The sequence below is a fragment of the Tauraco erythrolophus genome, chromosome 7 (assembly GCF_009769465.1).
Source record: "Tauraco erythrolophus isolate bTauEry1 chromosome 7, bTauEry1.pri, whole genome shotgun sequence".
Taxonomy (NCBI): domain Eukaryota; kingdom Metazoa; phylum Chordata; class Aves; order Musophagiformes; family Musophagidae; genus Tauraco; species Tauraco erythrolophus.
The window spans coordinates 11,004,659-11,027,290 of NC_141471.1; the positions used below are offsets into that span (position 1 = coordinate 11,004,659).

At 38.7% G+C, this 22,632-nt stretch overlaps 1 protein-coding gene across 1 annotated transcript in view; it reads left to right on the forward strand.

Moving 5' to 3' along the window:
- Positions 1–6,883: 6,883 nt before the first annotated feature.
- Positions 6,884–22,632, forward strand: part of DYNC2I1 (dynein 2 intermediate chain 1) — a 34,761-nt gene continuing 19,012 nt past the window's right edge. Inside the window, exons 1-8 of the mRNA XM_086614447.1 lie at positions 6,884–6,916; positions 11,221–11,274; positions 12,869–13,301; positions 13,850–13,902; positions 14,539–14,850; positions 16,397–16,455; positions 17,059–17,119; positions 21,386–21,463. Coding sequence (XP_086470573.1) covers positions 6,902–6,916; positions 11,221–11,274; positions 12,869–13,301; positions 13,850–13,902; positions 14,539–14,850; positions 16,397–16,455; positions 17,059–17,119; positions 21,386–21,463 — 1,065 coding nt within the window. The 5' untranslated portion in view covers positions 6,884–6,901. The remainder of the gene's footprint in view (positions 6,917–11,220; positions 11,275–12,868; positions 13,302–13,849; positions 13,903–14,538; positions 14,851–16,396; positions 16,456–17,058; positions 17,120–21,385; positions 21,464–22,632) is intronic.

Below are 22,632 nucleotides of genomic sequence, written 5' to 3' on the forward strand. Positions count from 1 at the left end.
GTCGCAGCGGCGGTTCCTACTGCTGCCGCTCCTCCTCCTCCTCGGGCGCTGGCTGCGAGCGGGCAGGGGGGCAGGGCGGCGGCAGCGCCTCGCATCCTGCGCCCGGCCCCGCTCGCCGCGCACCGACACCGCCCGCCGCCCGCTTCCGGGTTCGGGGCGGCCCGGCTCCAAGCGCCGCGGGGCCGGGCGGTGCCGCCGCGAGGGGGCGCCCCGCCCGTGCTCCGCCGCCGCCCCCGGCCCGGGCGCCCCGCGGCCCCCTCCCCTCCGCCCGGCGCCGCTCTCGTATCCCCCTCTCCAGGCCTGCCCGAAGAAGCGCGAGTTCGCCCCGCGCAGCGGCATCCGGGCCGGGAGGAGAGTGTCGCCGCCCCTCGCCGAGCTCTCCGTACTGCCGCCGGGACCCCCGCCGCCTCAGACCCCTCGCCCGCCCTTCGGCTGGGGACAGCCAGCCCGGCGGCCCGCCCGTAACGGCCGCCGCGGCTGGGCCTCGCGGGAACGAGGGGGGAAACGTGCCCTGGGAAGAGGGGGTCGTAACACGGGAACGGGCTCTTGCCGAGTGGCACGAAGCAGAACCCGCTTGCGAAGGCATTCAGGGCCCCGCTACCGTGTGCTTCCCCACGGGCAAAGCCCGCCATCTCCCCGCTCCTCCTTAGTCATGTTGAGCGGTTTCTACCTGTTACACCCGTCAGCAACAAGCTCCGCGCTTTGCTCTGCTCAGGGATATTATTAAGGGGCTGACTGATCAATGGCTCAGAGGAACCAGAAGCCGGTCACTCCACTCCTCAGTTACAACTGGTGTTCCTGGAGCTCCTTTCCTCCGATAAAGCCAACTCCTGCGTCATCTTGTTAATACGCAGGAGTCCCTGGGCTGGCACCCACAATCCGGGCCACTGAGGTTACACAAGTCCTCATCTGCGGAACTGAAAAGGCTGATTTTCTACAGGCTTGTGTCCTGTATCTCTTTATCACAGTAACACCTGGTTCCCACATCATTCCTCCTGCCATTCCTTTATCTTTTCAATAATTTTAACATAACCGCCAGTTTCACGAGGGGCAGCTGTTACTTGTCCTTAGCTGTGTGCTGACCGATTTGCTTGCTGATTAAACTCAGCTTTTGCCAGGAGGTTTTTTCTTTTGGCTTTAAATAGCCAACCTTTCACTTAGTGGGAATGAGAGTCCTTTCTCCTCTCTTCAGCTGCCAATTTTCACAACATGTGTAGGACTTTATGAGGCTAGTATTTGCAGGCAAGGAAAAGGGAAGAATGAATTTAGCCAATAGGCTGAAAAGTTGTGAAAACACATACAAACACACAAAGAGGAAAGCTGCATAAGCTTCATTTCCTCAAGAAACGAAAGCAACTTCATCTCCATCATCCAGAGAAGTGGCAAGTCAGAAATGGCACAAAAGTTTTTTGCTTAGTGCTGCGGAGAAGAATTGGAAAAAGAATCCATACTTTGACAACTGAATGTGCTGTTCAGTTGTATCATCTTTCCAAATTCCCTCTGTGCCTGCAGTCAGACACAATGGACTGCTCTAAGCAAAGCCAATTTCTGGTAATAGGCTCATGTTGCTCTTCACCATTGACAGTGTGTGTCCTCCACCTGTGTAATTAGGTTAGTCAGGATGCAAATTCCGAATGACCAAATGATGCAAAAAGGAGTAACAAAATCCACGATTTAAAACTATTTGTTAATCCATACTTTGAAACCACAATTAACTTACTTTGGGTCTTTACTCCTAGAGAACTCCAACCACCTGCAGGCTTTAACAGTGAGGGGACTGTAGGGCATTATGCGACCCTACAAAAGCTTGTCACCTTAAACTGGGGGTGTTAAGTATGACTCTGTGCCCCCTTTGGACACCAATAGCATCACACTGCAGTAAACATGGGTGATTTTTTGCATTTGTTGTATTCCTCTTCCAATTACTTGGTTTGCTTATATAGACTTCCCTGTGGACTCCTCACTCCTGAGTTTCATGAACGCCTGGTACAAATGGCCATATTGTATGTTGGCTCCCTCTGTCACAACCAATACTGTCAATATTTTCTCATTTTTTCAAGCCCTTTGTTCTCAGTCTTGGACTCCACTGCTCCATTTGACTTCCCTACCTGGCTTCACAATATCTGAAGCAGAATACAAGTGTAGCACAAACCAAAATGAAAATTCAAAATGAGAAAACAGAAGCAATTGAATTAACACGCCGTTTGCCAACTAACACTTCACCATATGCTGTGTCGTATTCTGCTCTCCTTTATGTCTCAGTATGTATTCTGCAAACGAGCCGGATACATAGAATTTGTAGAGGGGTACCCTGTACTGTCAGTATTAATATGCTGGAGAAGCACATTGGAAAAAAAAAAAACCTAATCTTGTAGTAGCGTTTAGGATGACAAACACACAATTGTAAGTCTGACAGCCTGGCATTGATGCTGGGCACAGTCACTCATTAGTAGCTACGGAAGTTTAATTAATCAGAACTAAAGATGGGTAATGCTGTGCCAGTCAAATAGGCAAACAGAAGCAAGACCTCATAACATTCACTTGATAGCATTTATCTGTAACATCAATAGGAAGTTCTGATAAAGAGGTTACTGCTGGCTTCTTACAACTTCTGTAGGTAACTGACTTGGCCCCACACAGTGTTTTAATGAAGAAAGTGGGTGGTATGAAATTAGCGTGCCACTAATATAATAGGGACAAGAGAGTCTTGTTAAAATCAACATATAACTCTGCTGCTAGGGGATAAATTAGGGTCAGATACTCTGTTATAAAGTTTCTGATAAAATGTTCTGAATAAACACAAGTTATTGTTTATTCTAATCTCTTTGGTGCTGATAAATTGTTTAATAATTTGCTCCAGAATCTTTGAAGTTTTAATACACATTTCCTGGTTCTATTTGTTAATACTTATGACAGCAGTCTTCAATGCATCAGGAACTCTTGAAGATACTCACTTAAGGCACAGCGATTCCTTCAGCTTTTCCTTAAGTATCCTATAGCAAATTGTGTCAGCTACAGAGCTGGTATCTCATTTAGATAATATTTAATCTTTTCTTATACTGCTTTTTAGGTCTGTTGACTTCTTAGAATGGTAATTAATACTTCTTGCTTGCAGAATTGCTTTCTTAGCCATATGTATTTGTTCCCCCTTTTTACAGGATTCCTTTTTTGCTTTTTCAAGCTCAATAGCTTCCATTGAAGTCAAAGCAGTCTCTTACTATGTTTGTCTTAACCTTGCATCGCATCAGCTTGCCATGGTACTTTTTTTCCAGTAAGTGCTACTATTCTTCAGAATAACTTCTAAAAGTATCTTATTTATACATCTGGGGTTTTAAGGATAAGAAAAATAGGCAAAATTCAGTTTACGTGGTGAAAAAGAAAATCTAAGTTTCCCCAATTTCACACAAGAAAACATGTTTTGGAAGCAATTTTAGTTGTTGCTTCTTGACCATTTTCAGTAACAGTTAAATCTTCCTGAGGAATCATGTTTGATACTATATCTTATTTTACCCAACAGCATTATTTCAGTCTGATGATTCTCTCCATAGATTTTTAACTATTGAATATAAACCTTTATTGAATAGAAATCTGAGAATGTTTACTCAGGCGTTTTTTCCTAAAAAATGTAGACCTATTAATGGAAACATAGTTTACATGAAGTAAACTAGTTATCCTAGTAACTTGTCCTGATGGAATACTCACTACTTCTGCATTTGATTTTATCTCACTGCCTGAACCTGCTTCAGATTACCCAATATATAGCATAAATATTTTCTACCTGCTTCAGATTATCTAACATATAGATGAAGAGTCAGAAGACTCTACCTACCATACCTGTTCAGTGCACAGAGCTTCTGTTGTCTGGAACAAAACCAAACTTGTCTGATCCCTGGTATCACCCAGTCTGGCTTCACGTTCACTGAATGCATACGCTGTACTGTCACGATAAGATGCTCAAATATTTAAAGTTCCCGAAGACAGAAATACTTTCCACTAAAATGTGTTTCTTAATAAGTTCTCACAGTAATCATCTCCTTTTTTTTTTTTTCCAAAAATGGGGTTCTTACAAGTTATAGTTCAAAACTAAAGGCACAAAGTTTACTTCAGAGATCCACATTTTTTGCTGTTTGTATTTATGATCCTGGAGGACTGACTACTGACACTTTGCAAGAGATCACTTATGCAGCTAGGCTGATAGTAATACTTGAGTTTTCTTCTCATCTTCATAAGGCCTCACCAGAAACTGATTTAGAAAAAGGAAAAAATATAGCTACAAAGCCTAGATCCTCAGAAGTCTCTTTCTTCATATGAAAAAAAGAAGTATTTTTTAAAATAATAAAAGAATTATCATTTTTAGTCATGGTGTAGGGTTGCCATGTTGTCTCTATGAGGGTTGGTATTTCAAATAATTTTCAGGTGTAATGCTGTGCTGTTTCATTCCACACAGAGGTGGAGAAAAAAGCAGTATAACTTCATAGGATTAGAGGAACACCCAAAGACAAAGACAAAAAAGACAAAAAAAAAGATAAAAAAAGCTCATTACTACAGGATGTAAAAAAGGTGAGTTATTTTATATTCTCATTTTTCAGATAACAGAGCAAGTGCAGAAGAAGATATGTTTTCAAACTTTTCTTTCTAAGAAAAGCTAGGGCATGCTTTTATGCCGTCTACTAATACTACACGTATGTGCAACTTTATTGCCTGCATTCACATGATTCTAACACCTATTTTTATAAAAACAGTAAAACTACTGATGTAGTAGTTCATCAGTAGTTTCCATTTTTCCACTACATTGGTGAGAAAATATAGTTTATTTCACTACATGGTGGAAACACTTAAACATGCAGAAATTTTAGTTATGTTATTCCAAAGATGTTATTCCAGCTTGTGTTTTCATGCAGCAGTTAAACTTCAGCTTGATCCCCGTCTTTAAGGTTTGAAAAGTTCTTCCCAAACCCTCTAGTGGTGCCTTCCCACATCTGTAATTTTCCTCTTGCCATAAAACTGCTTGACTAATAGTGTACTCTGACAGGGGTAAGAAAATACTCGGCAGCCAAAACGGATTATCTTTTTTTTTTTTAACAAATACATATGCGTATTCTAAAGAGTAGAAGGTAGGACCACAACTTGAAAAAAAAGCTTTTTCTTCTGTCCAGTTTGGTGTCACTGACCCATTTGCTAGTTGTAGTTATATGTATTTGCTATACTGTTGTTACAAACAAAATTGAATTAGAGTACTTGAAGGTAGTTTTTGTCCTTCAGCCTCTATAGGTAGGACAGCATTTCTCTGGAGTATCCTTTACTAACAGATGCCTAGATCCATGCGTTTACAACGCTGTCACCACTCAGACTAAAGAGTTAGATTAACTCTTTGAGTTAATCCAAAATGGCTTGTAAGTGCATTCTCGTTTGTTCAGGGAAAAATATATAAAATTCTTATGGATTATTATTGCTTTGCCAAAGACAGCTAAATAATTCATAAGAATGTTTATAATAGAATAACATTCATAAGAATGTTTATAAATAGTTAAGTATCCATAGATGCTTATATGTAATGGATGTAACAGCCTTTAAAGGTCATACTTACAGTTAATGGTGGTTTGTTGGTTGTTTCATTTTTTTAATAAAATATCAAGTGTTTTGGTGCGTTTTTTTCCTCCTAATTGCCTGCTCAATTTGCCTTTGCTCTTCTGCTACGTGATAGAGGAAAATAATTCATATTCTGGACAGCGAGGCAACTTTTACAGCACTTTTAATTTGTTCTGGAAACATGAGTAAGAGGCAACTGTATCAAGGCTTTGTATGCATCTGTCAACTGACTATTTAAGACCAATTATAAAAGGTTAAATTTTGTGTCTTTGAAGTCAGTGAGACAAGCTGCTGTTGAACTATAGCAAGAATGTTTCTCAAACGCAAAAATGCCTCTTCCTTTGCTTCTTTTTCCCCTCAGTAGCCAGTTTTCTACAAACATTAATCGTGAATATTAGCAGTAACAGTTTCATTATTTTAACTCTTAAAAAGGAAAAAATAGGCAACAAAGTTAAAAGCGCCTAGAGGAATTTTCACTCGGTCTTTTAAACGTTAATAGGTTGTAAATACTTGTTGTAAGAACAGCACACACCCTTCCTGCAGGCAGTCCTCGTTTGTTTGTTTCACGTGTGTTTGGTAATCTGCCACTTGCTCTCTGTCGCAGAAAACAGCTCCAGTATTTGTTGCTGTGCGATGAACATTTTTATTTCTACAGGTATTCTTCATACCCGCCTCTACCTGCGCACCTGGGTAAATGCCAGATGAGGTTAGGCACATCACCCTTACCCTTAACGTTTTTATTTCCACAGTAATCGCGCATGACTTTACCAAAAGCGAAATCAGCTACGATTAGGAACGGTTTCGCGGTATCCTTGGCCCACAAAAGGGCAGCAGTGAAGAGGAGAACAAGGGCACTTCAAAGGCTGCCTGGTGAGTGCCCGGCCCGCCCCTCACAGGCCAGTGCTGGGCAGGTCTGAGCCCTCCCAGGCCGCCTCCACCACCTCGGGGAACCCAGCTGGGCACCGGCTGGAGAAGGAAATCGTTCCTGCAGCCGTGCAGGCACCCCAAACTGCCGCTCCTCGCCAAGAAAGGCCGGAGCCGGCCCGCCGCGCTGCACAGGGCCGAGCCGCACCGTGATCCACCCCTCGCCTCACGGCCGGGCGCTCTCCCGTCCCCACAATCCTCTGCGGCAGCAGCATCCGCCCGGTCTGGCGCAGGGCCCCGGCGCTCATCGATCGCTCGGCCGATCGGCTGCTCGCCCCTCGCCGCCCGTTGCTAGGCAGGCCCGGACGCAGCTGCCGTCGCCTCCTGCCCGCTCGGAGGCGGCCGGCGGTGGGACGCGGCGCCCCGCCCCGCTTGCCCCTCGCCCGCCATGGAGGGTAACAAGGTGAGGGGCTGCCGCGAAGCGGTCGGGGCGCCGGGCGAGCGGCCGGCGCCGCCCAGGCCCGGCTCCTGCGGACGCCGCGCGAGGGGCCGTCCCGCCTCGTCCCTTGCCCTCCGCTCTGGGAGGGCCCTGAGGAGCCCCCGGGGGCGGCGGCAGCGGCGGTAGCGGGGCACGGCCGCCGTCTGGCCCGGCTTGTTCCTGTGCTCGGCCTCCCTTTACGCCTGAGGTGCCTCGGTGCCTGCCAAACCCGTCCCCGCGCTCGGCCGCGTCTCGCTGCCGCCACTCGTGTCTCCTGGCGCTGAACAAGCCGGGGGCCTGAGGGGGCAAAGGCAGGAGACAGCCCTCGCGCTTCTGCTGCTGCTCCTCAGGGCACTCCTTGGGCAACGCAAGTCTTGTTTTGTCAGCAAGACGGTGAAACTCCCACCCAAGTAGCGGGAGTAAGGAAGTTTTTCCAGATGAAGCCCTATTAGCCACAGATCTTTCTGCAGAAGAGGATAGGTGGTTTGTGAAAATATCCAAAGCTGTTAATGTTTTGGATTGTAGATAAAGTATATTTAATAATTGGTACTCCTGTAACTGTTAATTTTGGGGTTTTAGTCCTTTAGGAACCCACATAACTTTTGCATGATGGTGTTAAATTATGAAAAGTTTGTAGGGCTCCAAAGTAAAGGACAAAACCACATGGACATGCTAACATCAATTATTGTGTTACATATAATAACACAATAATAACTTCTGCTTGTTCACTTGAAAAAGCAGAAGTATCAAATCACTTTTATTACTGTTGTCTGAATCTGGATTTTACAGCTAATTAATTTGTGGTCATGCTAAACAGAAGATGGAGTAGGAAACAGTGGCTGGGCAGAGTATGTGAAGTAGTATGTTAGGACCACTCAAAAAACTTTAATTTGGATATTGTTTCAGTAACTGATACATCAGTAACCTCTTTGCTGAAAACAGATGAGCTACTGAATTGTGATGGAAGGTTTAACTTTAATCTAAAATTTTTTCAGGTGCATTGATATAAGACTGCCAAAGACCCTGAAGTGGTTATGCTAACAGCCACACCATGAGAAAGCCTCCTTTTGCTGTTTTTTGTTAAATCAAGTCTATCACTTGTGCTCTTTAACTATGTGAGGGCTCTCCAATAGGCAACTTGTATTGGAAGTAAGAAAGATAAATATTTATATGTGAAAAATAAAGTACTTTTCTCTGGCTTAAAAACTTAAACACATTTTACTGTTGTTTTTTTTTAATTTTATTTCTTTAGAATCATAGTTAACTGAGTTCTTAACCTAGTTAAAAACTTAATGTTAGTAAGTTCTGGAAACCTCTAGTCTTTCTGGGTTGTGAGTGAAAAACCCCCTCTTGATCTCTCTTCAAGAGTTTATCTAAAGTAAGAAGGTCTCTTGTTCTACTAACTTCATAAGGCAACATGCTTATTGTTGAGTTTAAAGGACAGATTCTTAAGTGTTTAAAATTTTCATAGTACTTTTTGCATTCATTATGTATGTGGCGTTTTATGTCAACTGATGTGCTCCCTGTGCTCTCGGGTGGATAAATTAAGTTAAACCTCAGTGTTGCTTAAATAACTAATCTTAAGCTGGATTTAACTAAGTATATGAAGACTTATAAGTTAGCAGAGAGGTGAGAAACTTCAATAAATCATTTTAAAGTTTGTTTTAAACATTTATTTTTGTGGGTACAATGATTGCTCTACTTACAGAGGGACAGTGGTCTCAAAGGTATTAAGTTTCTTTAAGTTTCATAAAAGATCTCTGTTTGTTTGTTAGTTAGTTTCCTGCAAAAGCAGAGAATTAAGTGGAAAATCATATAGAAAAGCAACAGATTCTAGTGGTAGTGGTAGTGAGACGAAAACTGCAGACCCCAGGAAAGTGGTACGTGCACCTTTTTGTGCACCAGAGAATTGTCTCTGTTTTTGCCTCAGTTTTGAAATAGGTCTCCAACTACATTATCTGATATTGTGTATTGGTTATACTGGGTTTTGGCTATTAACGTCATTAGCATTCTTTCTTTATTTGCTGATCTGTACCTAAATATTGTCTAAAACCAAAACATAATCATATATATTAGGGATTTTAAATAGATTACTATTTGAGACTATAATACAGCACTCTGTTCTCTTCCTACCCTTATCCTTCCTTCCATCTTACCCTCACACAAGGTCTGTTGAGTTTCGTAGGCTTTGTTAAAACTCCACTCCAGAAAATGGTCATTGGTGTTACTTTCTCTTCTGACTTTCTGCAGAAGTATTTGTATTTTTTTACCTTTTTTTATGGATCAAAGAAAATAAAACTTAAAGGGCACTTTCTTTTTGTTACAAAGGCTGCTTTCTTGGTGCTTCTGATCAACTTTAGGTGAAATTTACCAACCCACTACAATCTTCCATAAATTCTAAGTTTGAAAATACAAGAATTTTTTCATGTACAATAATTAAAAATTTAAAATATACTGCTAAAATGCCGCTTCTATATAATTAATTAGCAAAAAGTGGGTACCATATGTTTATTTTCTTCCACCTGCAGCTCATCGTTCGAGTATTTATCAGGGATTATTTTCTTAATCTTTAGTAACTTTTACCAAGTGTAAATTTGAGAATAAGTGTGGCCTGGTCATGTCACTTTGAGTATAGTCATCATAACTTCAGTGAACTAGTTAAAATTATTCAATAGATTAAAATTACTCATTTGCTTTAGTGATCTCAAGCAATATGGTTTTTTTTTAGTTCAATCTATTTAGCAGCAGTGAATCAGTTAAAGGCAGTAACTCTGCAAATGAGGATAGAAGAAATATAACATAAGTAAGTAGGGTGAAGTCTAGTGAAACAATCTCCATGTACTCTGATTATTTTCATTATCTTTTTACTTTTTTCTTCAGTGCTACATATAAATATTTCATATGGCAGTCAATTTACACATGTAGTCTGAACCATTTAAAAATATTGACAGTTGATTGGAAAATAGCGCCAGTGTTTTTTAAGATGCTTGCGATTGCTAAACCAGAAGCTTCCATTGTTCAGTTGAAATGCACAGTAATCTATTTTTAACTTTCGGTGTTTAAAAATCTAACAAAAATGTGTTGTGGCTGTGTCAGATTCCTGCTGATGGATAAAAAAAAAATAAAAATTACATTTGTCATGGTATTTTTAGATTCACTGCTTGCCCATGTTAGTTATCTCCTGAAATGTTCTTACAACTGATTTTGGGGTGACTCAAATGATATGTCTAAGGGGAAAATACTATATTTATTGTTTGCCATGTGAATGGGTTTTGTGAGTTGTTCTGCAGAAAAAGGATCCGGGCATCTTGGTGGACAGAAACTTGAACATAAGTTATCAGAGTGCTCTTCAGGTGGTTATGGCTAATCACATACTGGTTATGTGTATCGTGAAGACCATACCTAGCAGGTGTAGGGAGGACTATTCTCCTCTACTCAGCACTTGTGAAGCCCTATCTACAGTTCTAGGTCTGGTTTTAAGGCCCCTGGTACTAAAGAGGTTCTAGAGTGAGGCACTGAGGTGACTGTGGGGCTGGAGCCCTGATGCATGTGGGAAGGGGACTAAGGACCTGTTCAGACTAGAGAAAAGAAAATTAAGAGGCGATCTAACCACTTTCTTCAAGTATCTACAGAGGATCTTTGGAAAAGATTTGGCCAAATTCTTCTTGGAGATGTACAGTGAAAGTAGAGAAGGTAGGGGCCCTAACTGTCAGCAAACGAAATTATGACTCGGTGTAAGGAAAACATTTTTAGATGAGAGTGGTCAAACCCAAGAACCAGGTTACCCAGAGAAACTCCAACCTCAGAGATATTAAAACCTCAACTAAGTCAGTCCCTGACCAGGGCTGTGAAGTTAAATCTAATAGAGCAAGAGGTTGAACCTAATGGCATTGATACATTGATTACTTCCCAAAAGTGGCCTGACTGAGTACCCATTTGGTCTGTAGCATGATTGAATGGCTGTCATTGGAAGACCAATTTTAAGTCTTCCTTGAAGGGCCACGCTGTTATCCACCATAGGCACTGACGTCAAAATTATTTACCACGTGAGTACAGAGCTGGATAACCCAGTAGAAGTCTGAGCTCCGGGCCTCTTCTAGGTGCAGACAGGTCAGGCAGACTGTGAGTGTGCACTTTAGGGCTAAATCAAGTTAGTGATCACGTAGCAGAGTTCAGTGGTACTTGCCATATATGACTTGATCCTTTCCTTGGAAAAACTATTCATTGTTAATTGTTTACTTCTCTCTGCAAATTCATTACTCAGTCTTTCACTGTTTTTTCTGTTCTAGATAAGAGCCATGGAAGATACTTGGACAGCAGAAGAACTTAGGAAATATTTTAGGGTGATTTTATTTTATTTCTACTATTTTGGATGTTAAGTTACCTTACAGCAGTAGAATTTCTTGACAGTCTAAACACAGAGAGTTGACAGCTTGTTCTACTAGGCACTCTGTCTTGTGGGATCTATAGTAGGTCTTTAAGTCTTTTTGGTACACCAGAGACTTTAAATTTGCATCACTGAATACAAACAGCACAGATCTTTAATGTGTAGCTGCTAACTTCCATGCCACAACCGACTGTTCTGGAGTCTGTCTAGTCCGAGTGTGTCCAGAGACTGGTCTGCTCAACTGTTTCTAGCTCCACAAGTCATATAAGATCATTCTGCAGATTTCTTAATTAGATAAATGGAAAAAATACCATTGTTTTGATAATCACACAGCACACAGCGAGGTCTGATTTGCTGGCCACCAAATCCAAGTTGCCACTCTGCTTTATATAATACTTACTCACTTTCCTACATGTATATTATGTATTGTATTTGTTATCATCATCTATCGTGTTTGTCGTGCTCATTTAAACTGGTTAATTACTTTATCCTCTGGTCAAATCGGCATTCAGGCTCCAGTCAGTTACACCATTGATATTGATATTAGGCTTGTGCTGTATTTTTTAAAAAGCTGTCTTCCAGGAGGTATCTTTTTTCCTTGTGCAGGTCTTTGTTAGTCCTTTGATAAACTGAGCATCCTACTTGTTGATCTATTACCTAGCTTTCTGTTAATTGCATTTCAAAGCTCTCCGTTATTTCGGTATAAGTACTTTGTATATTTATAGACATTCAATAACATTTCCCCTACTTCCAAGTGGGCTAAAGCAAATTTGAGTTGGAATGCTTTAGTTCCAACAGAAGTGGTGTGATTAGACTTTCATTCCTGTGACACAGATGGATAAAGTTTAATTCACTTTACTCATTGACTATAATCAAAGCAAGTTCTGTTTCTTCTGCATTGAGTAAATAGCTGAAATCATGTATGTAGTGAAATCAGTGGGAGTTGTCCTATTTGCTTCAGGAGAGTTAAAATATATTCTCTTATGACTTTAAAAAAATGTAACAATAGTTGCATCCTCAAGGAATCTTGGCCAAAAACTTTCTTTCACAGTTTTCGTATACTGCTTTCTGTTCAAGTAGAAGCTAATCTTCTGTTCTAAAGGCAGCTGCAGGATGGCCAGTTATCTATCGTTATTGCTTATATCTGTAACATGTTTTACAAGATGGCACAGTTTCTGTCTACAGGAGCTAACAGCTTTACGATGCTTGGTTAATTTTTCAATGTAGCTCTAAACAGAATGCACAGTTCCACAGAAAATTTCCTCTTTTTTAGCAAATTCTTTTCAAATACATTGAAAATGAAGCTTATTATTTATTTCATTTATTAGTTCTTTTTTTCAATATGTACAGACATGATGTTAATAATTTTACAAAGTAAATTTAGAAATATATCAGCATTGTAATACAGTGGAAATTAAATTCATGGTTAGCAATTCATGATTATATTATCCAAATTATCCAAAATATTTTTTTCACATGAATATCCTATATAAAGATAGATTGCTACATTATAATAATAGGTTTGTTTGTGTGGTTTTTTTTTATTTCAGGCATCACAACCAGATAGTCAGAATGGAGACCAAAAGCACAGAGAAAAGAAACTGCAGAAAGAGAGATCTGTCTATGACACAGGCACTCATAAACATGAAAGCAGAGACAGAGGGAAGAGCAAGGAAAGAACAAGAGAGAGAGAGAGATTTAAGTCTCGTGAAAGAGACAGGGATAAAAAGAGAGAGAGAGAAAGGGGAAAGGAACACCAGAGAGAAGGAGACAGAGAGAGATACAGAGATAAGCTTCAAGAGTTAAGTTTGGAGAAGGAAAGATACAGTGTACCAAAAGATAAAGACAGGGAGACTGATAGAGAACGAGACAAAAAACATAAAAGACATGAGATAAAGCAAACAGCTACACAAAATAATCCCATATCATTTGAGGGAAGAGATAAAGAACATCACAGAAGAAGGGAAAGCAGACATCATTTGGGTAAGTTGCTGTGAGTTGCTCTTGTACTTTGAAATATTTGATATTTAAATAGAAATATTCTGAAACCATACCCTATCTGTACAGAGAGGATAAAGACCGGCGGGTGTGAGTACCTACTGAAATGTATATCTTTACAGAATCTTGTGGTAACCTAATTTTGTTTTGGTGCCTCTGAAGATAAGGTAAATGTTGCTGGTTTCATTGGTCAGCTGACTTGAAGGGAGTAAGTACCTTACAGCCTAGACATTCTCTACTGAGTGCTCCATTGGAATCCCCAAGTTGCATGGTGATTGCTGAAATTAGTAGTGTGTGTCATTACTCTTACCATTACAAAAGATGATTGAGAATAGAGAGATTCGTTGGGAAAGAAAAAGGAGTAACCAGCTTTGGAGAGAGAATTTCCACAGACTATTAAGTTATTTTTAGAAAGCTCTTATGTTACAGAAAACCCATGCACTGAAATACTGTTTTCTACATGCTATAGTTAATTATGTATGGAGTTTGAGTATAGTAAAATTTGTTCATTCATTTATACGTATATTTTCTAGAGGAGGAGAAAAAAAGAAGTGAAGAGCAAGAAAGAAGACATAAAGAAAAGAAGGTAAAAGAAAGGAAAGGAACAAAGTTTTCCATAATGGAATAAGATAAAATTGTAGAATAATGAAGAAACTGGATCAGACTCCAGTCCCTAAGAAATCTGAGAGATGCATAGGTAGTATGGTCCTCACAAGTGTGCAAAAAATGCAACATCAAAATATATCTGAGGCGTTCTATTTCAAGAACATAAGTCATTCTTTTTTTAAAGTAAAAAAAAAAATATGTAGCAAACATTGCTTCATTTTTGTACAGCTACATCAAAATTTTCCATCAGCTATTCGTACCTTTATTACAAGGATATTGGTAAGTGTATATCCTATTTTATATTAGACCACCTAGTGAACAAAGAATTAAATTTTTGTGTGAAGAATACATAATCTAAAGAATTTTCTGTAGCAAAGTATGTGATGTCCCAGAAGAAATATCAGAATCTTGAGTGAAATGCTAATTTGAAACTTGCCATTGTAGGAGATTAAAAAAAAATGGCTGGAAGATCCATGTGGCAGAAAGAGATTAGGTACTTCAAAATCCATTGAAGTCAAAAAAAAAAAAAGTCCATGGTCAAAAATTGATAGATTTGTGAAGATAAAACAGTCTTGGAGAACCTTCTAACTCTTCAATGGTATTTTTCTCTTTCCAGGATAATGATAACAAAAAAAGCATTGACAAATTTGTAGCCCACAAAGCTGAAGAAGGTGAACATGTACACAAGTTACAAAAAGATCAAGAGTTGAATAAAGAGAGAGAAAGAAGACATGGAGAAAAAAAAGAATATTCTGTTCGACCAGGAAAAGAGAAGAGTCATAAACGTTACGAAAAGGAAGAGAAAGAGAAACATAAATCAAAGAGATCTAAAGAGGGATCTTTTCATGGAGACAGAGAAAGGCAACGAGCAGAAGCTAATGAGAGAGTAAAAAGTAGAGAAAATGAAAGAAAGAAGCATGATCAAAGGGTTAGTTTTGTTAAGGCTTTAAAACATTGCCTTGAAACCTACTTTAATTGTTGATATATCATCACTGATAAGGTGAATAATAAAAATACTAGGATTATAAACCAATATTTTCTGAAATTTGAGGCTAAAGTGGTAGATACAAACACTACATCTGCATTTAAGTATCTTAACCCAGAGCTGATTCCTTCCATGATGTTTAAACTAGAAATTTGTCTGTATGTTAGAAATATCTTTTATTCATAAAATTCTTTATTGCAATGACTTTTGAAACTTTTACAAACACTTTGAAGTGGAGACAAATTTAAGCTAGAGGTCCCTTAAAATGTATTGGCTGCCTTTATAGAAAAAAAATATTGTTTACTAGTAGTTATTTTAGATGTTGCCTATAAAGGGAGCATGGATATACAAGTAGGTACTTGAGTATAGATCCCTTATATTTATGTTTTTCCCTCTACTTCTGAAGCCATTGAATGTCTTGTATGTTTCTAATACAGAGCATGATACTATATCCTAGAGACTTAATCAAAACTTTGATCTGAAGAGTGAAGGCGTACAAGCTTCTCAAAGAAAAGTTTAGAAATATATTTTCTAGTGAAATACTAGGCATCTTTAGTGTAGGAACCCACTGCCAATGATGCCTGTTACTGACTTTCTGCAGCAGAATTCACAAGTCTATCAGGAGCTTGCTCAAGGTTTGACTTACTTGGAAATTTACTCAAGTAGCTGTTACAGGATATATGTTTCTTTTCTGATGTTCATGAATAGAGAAAAGCACCTTTATCTTAAACAAGCTATTGAATACATTTCCAAACTTAAGCAAACCTTCATAATATAGAATTTGAGAGTCAAGTCCCTATACTGGATATTAAAAGTGTCTGAGGCTGTTCTCTGTCCCTGGGTCCTGATGGTGTGAATTGTTGAAGTCCATACTGTTAAAATCTCATGCTTTGAAACGGGGTGTCTACAGCCTGCTCAGGTCAGCACTTAACCCCCATCAGCCTTTCAGCCATGCCTAGGGGTTATTTAGGGAAGTGCCCTGGGCTCACAATTTAGGCAGTGTACACTGGGCCCATACTATTTTTTAACCATTGTTACTAATACACTAATATGAACTTACCCTATAAAAAAGCCAGAATTTGCTCTGGTAAAGCATTGTAAGGTTTTGTCAAGCAAAGGAGAAGACTCAAGATCCCTTATTGTTTCCTTTATGAAATGCATTGCAGAAGGGGATGTAGCCACACTTCACCCTCAGGTATTTAATGTTTTCGGGAGATGCTCATATTATGTGCGTAGCATCTCTTTTGTGGGTGTTCTTTTTCTTTGCTTACCATATCTGTAGGGAGTAGATTATTCTGATGTTAGTTCATACACATAACTTCTTACAAGTAATAACTCATTAAAAATACCATGTGTCATTGAAATAATTAATTAGAAACCTTTCTTACTATTTAATATCACTACTACTATTACAGGTTTGTATACATATTTCATCCCAGCATGATGAAACTGAAATTCTGACACATGAATATTGTGACTTCTTTTACAGAACAGTGAATACAAAAAAGAGAAGGAAATTCGAGAAGTGGTGAGCCATCAGCATGTAAGGTAAATTCAGAGATTTAAAATAAGTATATACTGTATGGTATCTACTAACAGTCAGTCACCACCAAAACAATAAGCATGAATTCTTGATCTCAAAAATCTAAGGTGCATAAAATATTTTTCCTAGGTCCTTTGTACAGTACTATAGAAATTAAATGAAACCCCTGAGTGAAAGCCCAGGTTTGAATGTCAGTCTGTGATTTACAGCTTTAGAGCACATTACACCAAGCTGATCCTGTTCTCCAGTTTGGTGCGGATATTAATACAACTAGTAGATATGTGGTTTATTAGGTTTTTCTTCCTTGGCTTTTTCTTCCATTTTGATGCAACCATAGACATTAAATTTGGACAAGATTTTTGCAGTTCTTAGCTGATTGATCACTTGGCTGTTTCATTATCATTTCATATCAAAAGTAGAGATCTATATTAGTTTTCATAGAAATATTTTAGTTTATTGGAAATTTTCAACTATTTTTGCCTTTTCAGGAAAAAAGACCTATTTTTTCTAAAACAAAAAATCCCCAACAAAACCCCAGAAAACAAAACCAAACCAAAACTAGTGCTTTCTTCTATGTTAACCAATAAAATTGTTGTTCGCTTTTTCAGTAGGACTGTAAAAGATATAGGAAAAGCCATTGAAAAAGAGGAAAGAGACACAAGACAAGAGGTAAAACTATTTGGTTTTGGGATTTAGAATGTTACATTTTTCTTGGGATTAATAACAACTACAATATGTATTTCTATATCATTCCATTCTAAGACAAGATTTAGGTATGTTGGTCTTCAAGTATCTCCTAACCTCTCTTTCTGGATACAGCATTAGAAAATTGATTTATTGTGTATAAATTTGCTAGGCATTGAAGGTAGCCATCTATTCAACTGTATTTTGGTGTCTTCTATGCTTGAAAAAATAATTCTCAATAAATGGAAAGAGTTTAGATGTGTAATACAAATCATCTACAGATACCTAAAGTATATTATTTATTTCTATAAACAGCTGGCATAGGCAAACAATATGTAGTGTAAGCCAAGTAAAATGCAGCTAAGAATGTAGATCATATATATCTCTTAAAACAGTTGCCATACAAAAGAGGAAAGTATTTGCATATGTTTAGATGGACAGGTGCAGACAGACCCAAGTTTTCAGCGAGTCTGAAGTGCAGGCTGTACAGACTTGGGTTTATTTGGACCAGTCTGGCAGGTAGAGCCTAACTTTACCATAAAAAAAGTTTTAAAATATTTTGTCATATTTTCAGCCATTCATAACCATCCCCCAAAATCCAAATTCTGTTTTGGAATGCTGTAGGATTATGGTCCTGATCTAGAAAAAGTAGTAGTACCTAAGGAAGACATCCTTTTCCATATTCTCATGTTATGGACAGCCATATATCTTTCACATGTCCTTCAGCCATGCATCTTTCAAAACCTTACTAAATTCTATTGAAATCTGGCTGTTTTCATGCCAGAAATACTTCTCTCTTGAGGACGCTCCAAGACCTCTGTTATTCCTTCCTTTTAATTTCCAACATGTTTCCATTATTCTTGCTTTAGTGCTAGCATTTAGCTCAAATACTTTTTTTAGGGTTTTCTTCCCCTAATGAGCTTACGGAAAGCATATTTGTCTCTTCTCTGACTTAATTTTACTGTCCTATCCGAGCCAAATTCTTCATTCTCTTATCATTCTAGCAGCTGTCTCTTTGTCTGTTTCAATTTGTGTTGAATTTTCTTGAATGTGGGTGACCAGAGTTGAACACAGTACTGAATATGAATTTTCATCAGTTCCTTATGTAATGCTGTACATGACGTAAACACTTACCTGTTCCTGGAAGGAGTAGCTTTCTGACATATTCTTAGGTTTAGTCTGCACAGCTCTTGCCACTGTGGCCAACAGTCATCCTGGATCAACTAGTATGTTCAAACTGTTCCTCTGTTGTTTCCAACAGCTGAGATTCCAGGTAGCAGCTGGCATTGATGTTAATTTTTAAGGCCCAGATTCAGTTCACCTTTAAGTGTGAATTATCTGTGGTGGGGACTCAATTTTCCCTAAATGTCCTTTGTAGCTTGTGGAGAGAAATAGGCAGTTCAGTACTTTTATATTTGGTCTCCTTTTCCTTTATCTTCTCCGTCTTCATTGGCAATAGGAGGCAACCTAAGAGGGTAAGATCCCTACTTAAGGCCTGACTCAGCAGAGATAGTTAAGTCAAATTCCATAGGTTTGCGTTTTATGCTGTTGAATGTCTTCATATATTTGTTACTCCAGCAGCCACAGTCATCCAGGTATTCCAGCATGGCTTCCTAATCCTGCTTTGTATTGGCCGTATATTCTCCATATGTTCTTTAAAGTAGGAACCTAGCTGTGATGGGATGGTTCTGATTTCCTGTGAGAATATAGGACATTTTTATGAGAATGGTAAGATTTTGACAGCTACTGAGAGATGGAGATTTTTAGTATGTAAAAACTACATGTGTAACAGATGCAATGTTATAAACATAGATTCATAGATTCATAGATTTCTAGGTTGGAAAAGACCTTAGAGATCATCGAGTCCAACCGTCCCTAATCCCCATTAAACCATATCGCTAAGTAGATCATCCAGCCTATTCTTAAACACATCCAGGGATGGGGACTCAACCACCTCCCTGGACAGCCTATTCCAGTCGCTGACAACCCTTTCAGAGAAGAAATACTTCCTAACATCCAACCTGAATCTCACCTGACTAAGCTTATACCCATTTCCTCTTGTTCTATCACCCAACACTAATGTAAAGAACCCTTCCCTACCTCCCAACCATCTTTTCTCAAGTATTTCATTTCATAGATTTCTAGGTTGGAAAAGACCTTAGAGATCATCCAGTCCAACCATCCCTAATCCCCATTATCCTCAAGTAGATCATCCACTCTATTCTTAAACACATCCAGGGATGGGGACTCAACCACCTCCCTGGGCAGCCTATTCCAGTGGCTGACAACCCTTTCAGAGAAGAAATACTTCCTAACATCCAACCTGAATCTCCCCTGACTAAGCTTGTACCCATTTCCTCTTGTTCTATCACCCATCACTAATGTAAAGAGCCCTTCCCCCACCTCCCCACCATCTTTTCTCAAGTATTTTTAGGCCGTAATCAGGTCTCCCCTCAGCCTCCTCTTCTCCAGGCTAAACAGCCCCAACTCCCTCAGCCACTCCTCATAAGTTTTATTTTCCAGCCCCTTGACCAGTTTAGTCGCCCTTCTTTGGACTCGCTCCAGGAGCTCAATATCTCTCTTAAAGCGAGGGGCCCAAAACTGGACACAATATTCCAGGTGCGGCCTCACCAGTGCCGAGTACAGGGGCAGGATCACTTCCCTGTTCCTGCTGGTTACACTATTCTTGATACACGCCAGTATCCCATTGGCCTTTTTGGCTACCTGGGCACACTGCTGGCTCATATCAAGCTGGTAGTCAACCAACACCCCCAGGTCCTTCTCCGCCAGGCAGCTCTCCAGCCACTCTTCCCCGAGCCTATAGCGATGCTTGGGGTTTTTATACCCCAAGTGAAGGACTCTGCACAACTAACATCACTGTGTTATTAATAAAAATTACAGCTCTATAGGCATATTCAGAGATGATTATAGTAAGGTAATAAAAATTATAGGCATCTTTGTGGATGTATTACTATGTGTGTCTTTGACTAAATGGAATAAGAATTTTAGAAGAATTTCCATATGAATTAGTTACTGCTGGATATCTGCGGCCTTGCAGGCAGAGCAAATTGGGGAAGTTTTGCCCAGTTTTGGCCAGTGTTGCCCAGATGGACAACCTGATGTAATTTTATTCTTGATCCAAAGATTGATCTGAGAAATGACAAAAAGCAGCAACCAGAAAGGCTGAAGAGCTGTAGTCCTAGTCCTAGCAGTCTGATGACTCTGGAAAGTAAGATATCCATAGAAGCTGGTTACTGCTATATAATGTCCTTAATACTTTTGAAAGTACTACATTCTGTGAAAACTAGGTGGCTCTAGCTCTTGAGGAGTCTTGAAAGGGTCAAAAGTGTGCCTAACTTGGTGTTTGACCACCAGCTGCTATCCTTTGGTTGTTAATGTATAAGCAGGTGATAGGTGTGCTGTTATGCTGGATAATTTTCATAAAACCTCACATTTATTTCCATTTTGAAATCAATTGAAATCCCTTACACATGGATGATTTAGGCTATGACTTTGAAGAGGTTATTGAAGGAAAATGCTGACTAAAGATTGCATAGATCAATGTGTGTTGTTTTAAACTTTATGTTTGTTTGAGGTACATGTTGGAGTAATTAAGTGCCATTATTTTAATCAAGTTCAATAAGCTGGAGAAAGGCCGTTTCTTTGAAGTTATTTCAGGGGTGCCATAAATCTTATTCCATGTAAATACAGTAGAGGATTCAATGTTAATAAAATTATTTATGTATAAAAATATCTTATTTTCCTGTTGTATCCATGTCTCTGTTTTCCTGGTTCCAATATCTGCACTATTTTATTAACAGATTGAGTCCCCCAGTATAACTTAGGTATAGGGATAATTTTGTCTAATCCTTGAAAAAGTAGAACAGTCTTATTTTGTTGTTACACCATCATAAGAGCTACTGTGAACTAATGACATTATAGGCAACACAGCAGTTTTTATGTCTTTCCCAGTAAAAATGCTGGTGGGAAAACAGTTGGCCTTCCCAAGTTGGTGTTGAGTTCTGTTTTGTCTTCCTGTATTGTTATTTTAAATCAGTAATCACCAGTTGTTAATGCACTTTTATGTATATTTTTATATATATTTCTAAGCTGAATTTGTTGTATGTTTGCTTGAAAATGTAGAAGTATCTGAGAACAACTATTCATGTGTCTTTATGCTAAGATTTGACAGGTAAAGATTTATTTTTTTTAAAAAATTATTTAACAGTTTCTTTTATTTTTCTCATTTAGGAAACGAAAGATGCATGCATCTATAATTCAGACACGGGACTTGATAACTTTTCAGCAAATTATGAAGATGATTTTGAAGTAAGTGAAAGCATACAATTGTCCTGTTGAAGTAATTCTCAAGTATCAAAATAATGATTAGCTTTATTTACAGAAATAAAAATTACAGGATGTTACATAGTTTTTAGTTATTCTTTTTTTGTGACTGACCTTAACTTGGCTAACAGTAGATAATAAGTAACTAAAATATCATGTAAAAACTCTCTGCTATATATTTACTTAGTTTTCATCAGGGGTTTCGAACCAACTTTTGGTTTTGAGTTGAAGTCTTCACAAGATGCTCTTTCTGTGTTTCTGGATTACAATTACTTAAATGATTTTCTGTGAAAAATGCTGATTTTCTTAAATAATGGGAAGAAATAATTGATTTCAGGAGAAAAAAAAAGCCTCATTGTTTTTCATTGCAAAAATATTGTAGGAAAAGGTTTTGACACACAATAATTCACTTGTTTAATTGAACTTTCTTACTTTTGGCTCTCTTTTGTTTACTTTAAAGTTATTAAGATAGAAGAGTGTGTTGAATGTGCTTTTATTGCTAGCTGAACCTGCTACATTTTTGTTCAGCAAAGCTAGAATTCATCTCCACTTACATTAGGATTGATGTCCACTGTTCAGCTGTTGGCTATAGTAGCCCTTTGCCATTCAGTGGAGAGAAATGAGCATGTTTAAATTAATATAATTTGTGTTAGGTGATTATTTTAGCATGAGATGAGTTGCCTTAATTAAGAGAACTGTTCAAGTATGAGCCTTATGCGTGGACTTGCAGCACTGTGGTAGGTTAGTAAATGTGAGCCTGCTTTTGAAGGGCAACTTCAATTAATACTATCAAGTAAATGAATTTATACATCTATGAAGCACTTCATACCACTGACCACTGTCATTTTATTTCTTTAAAGAACATGTCATTCACCTAGACATATAGTTCCTACTTTAGAATATTTTTTTTTTAAAAAAAGGGATCTATTTTGAGCACTGAAGAGCAATACTGTGGTTTTCTCTTGATTAAAATTACCGCACAATCAAGACATGCCATTTTCTTTCTATCAAACAGTTATTTTAAAATGCCTTTCAGTCAGAGGATTTACAGCCATCTGTATGAGAATTTCATTTTTATTTTGACAGTGTTTTATAATTTATTTGAAAGATCTTGAAAAATACATCTATAATACATGTTTATTAGTTATTGAAAG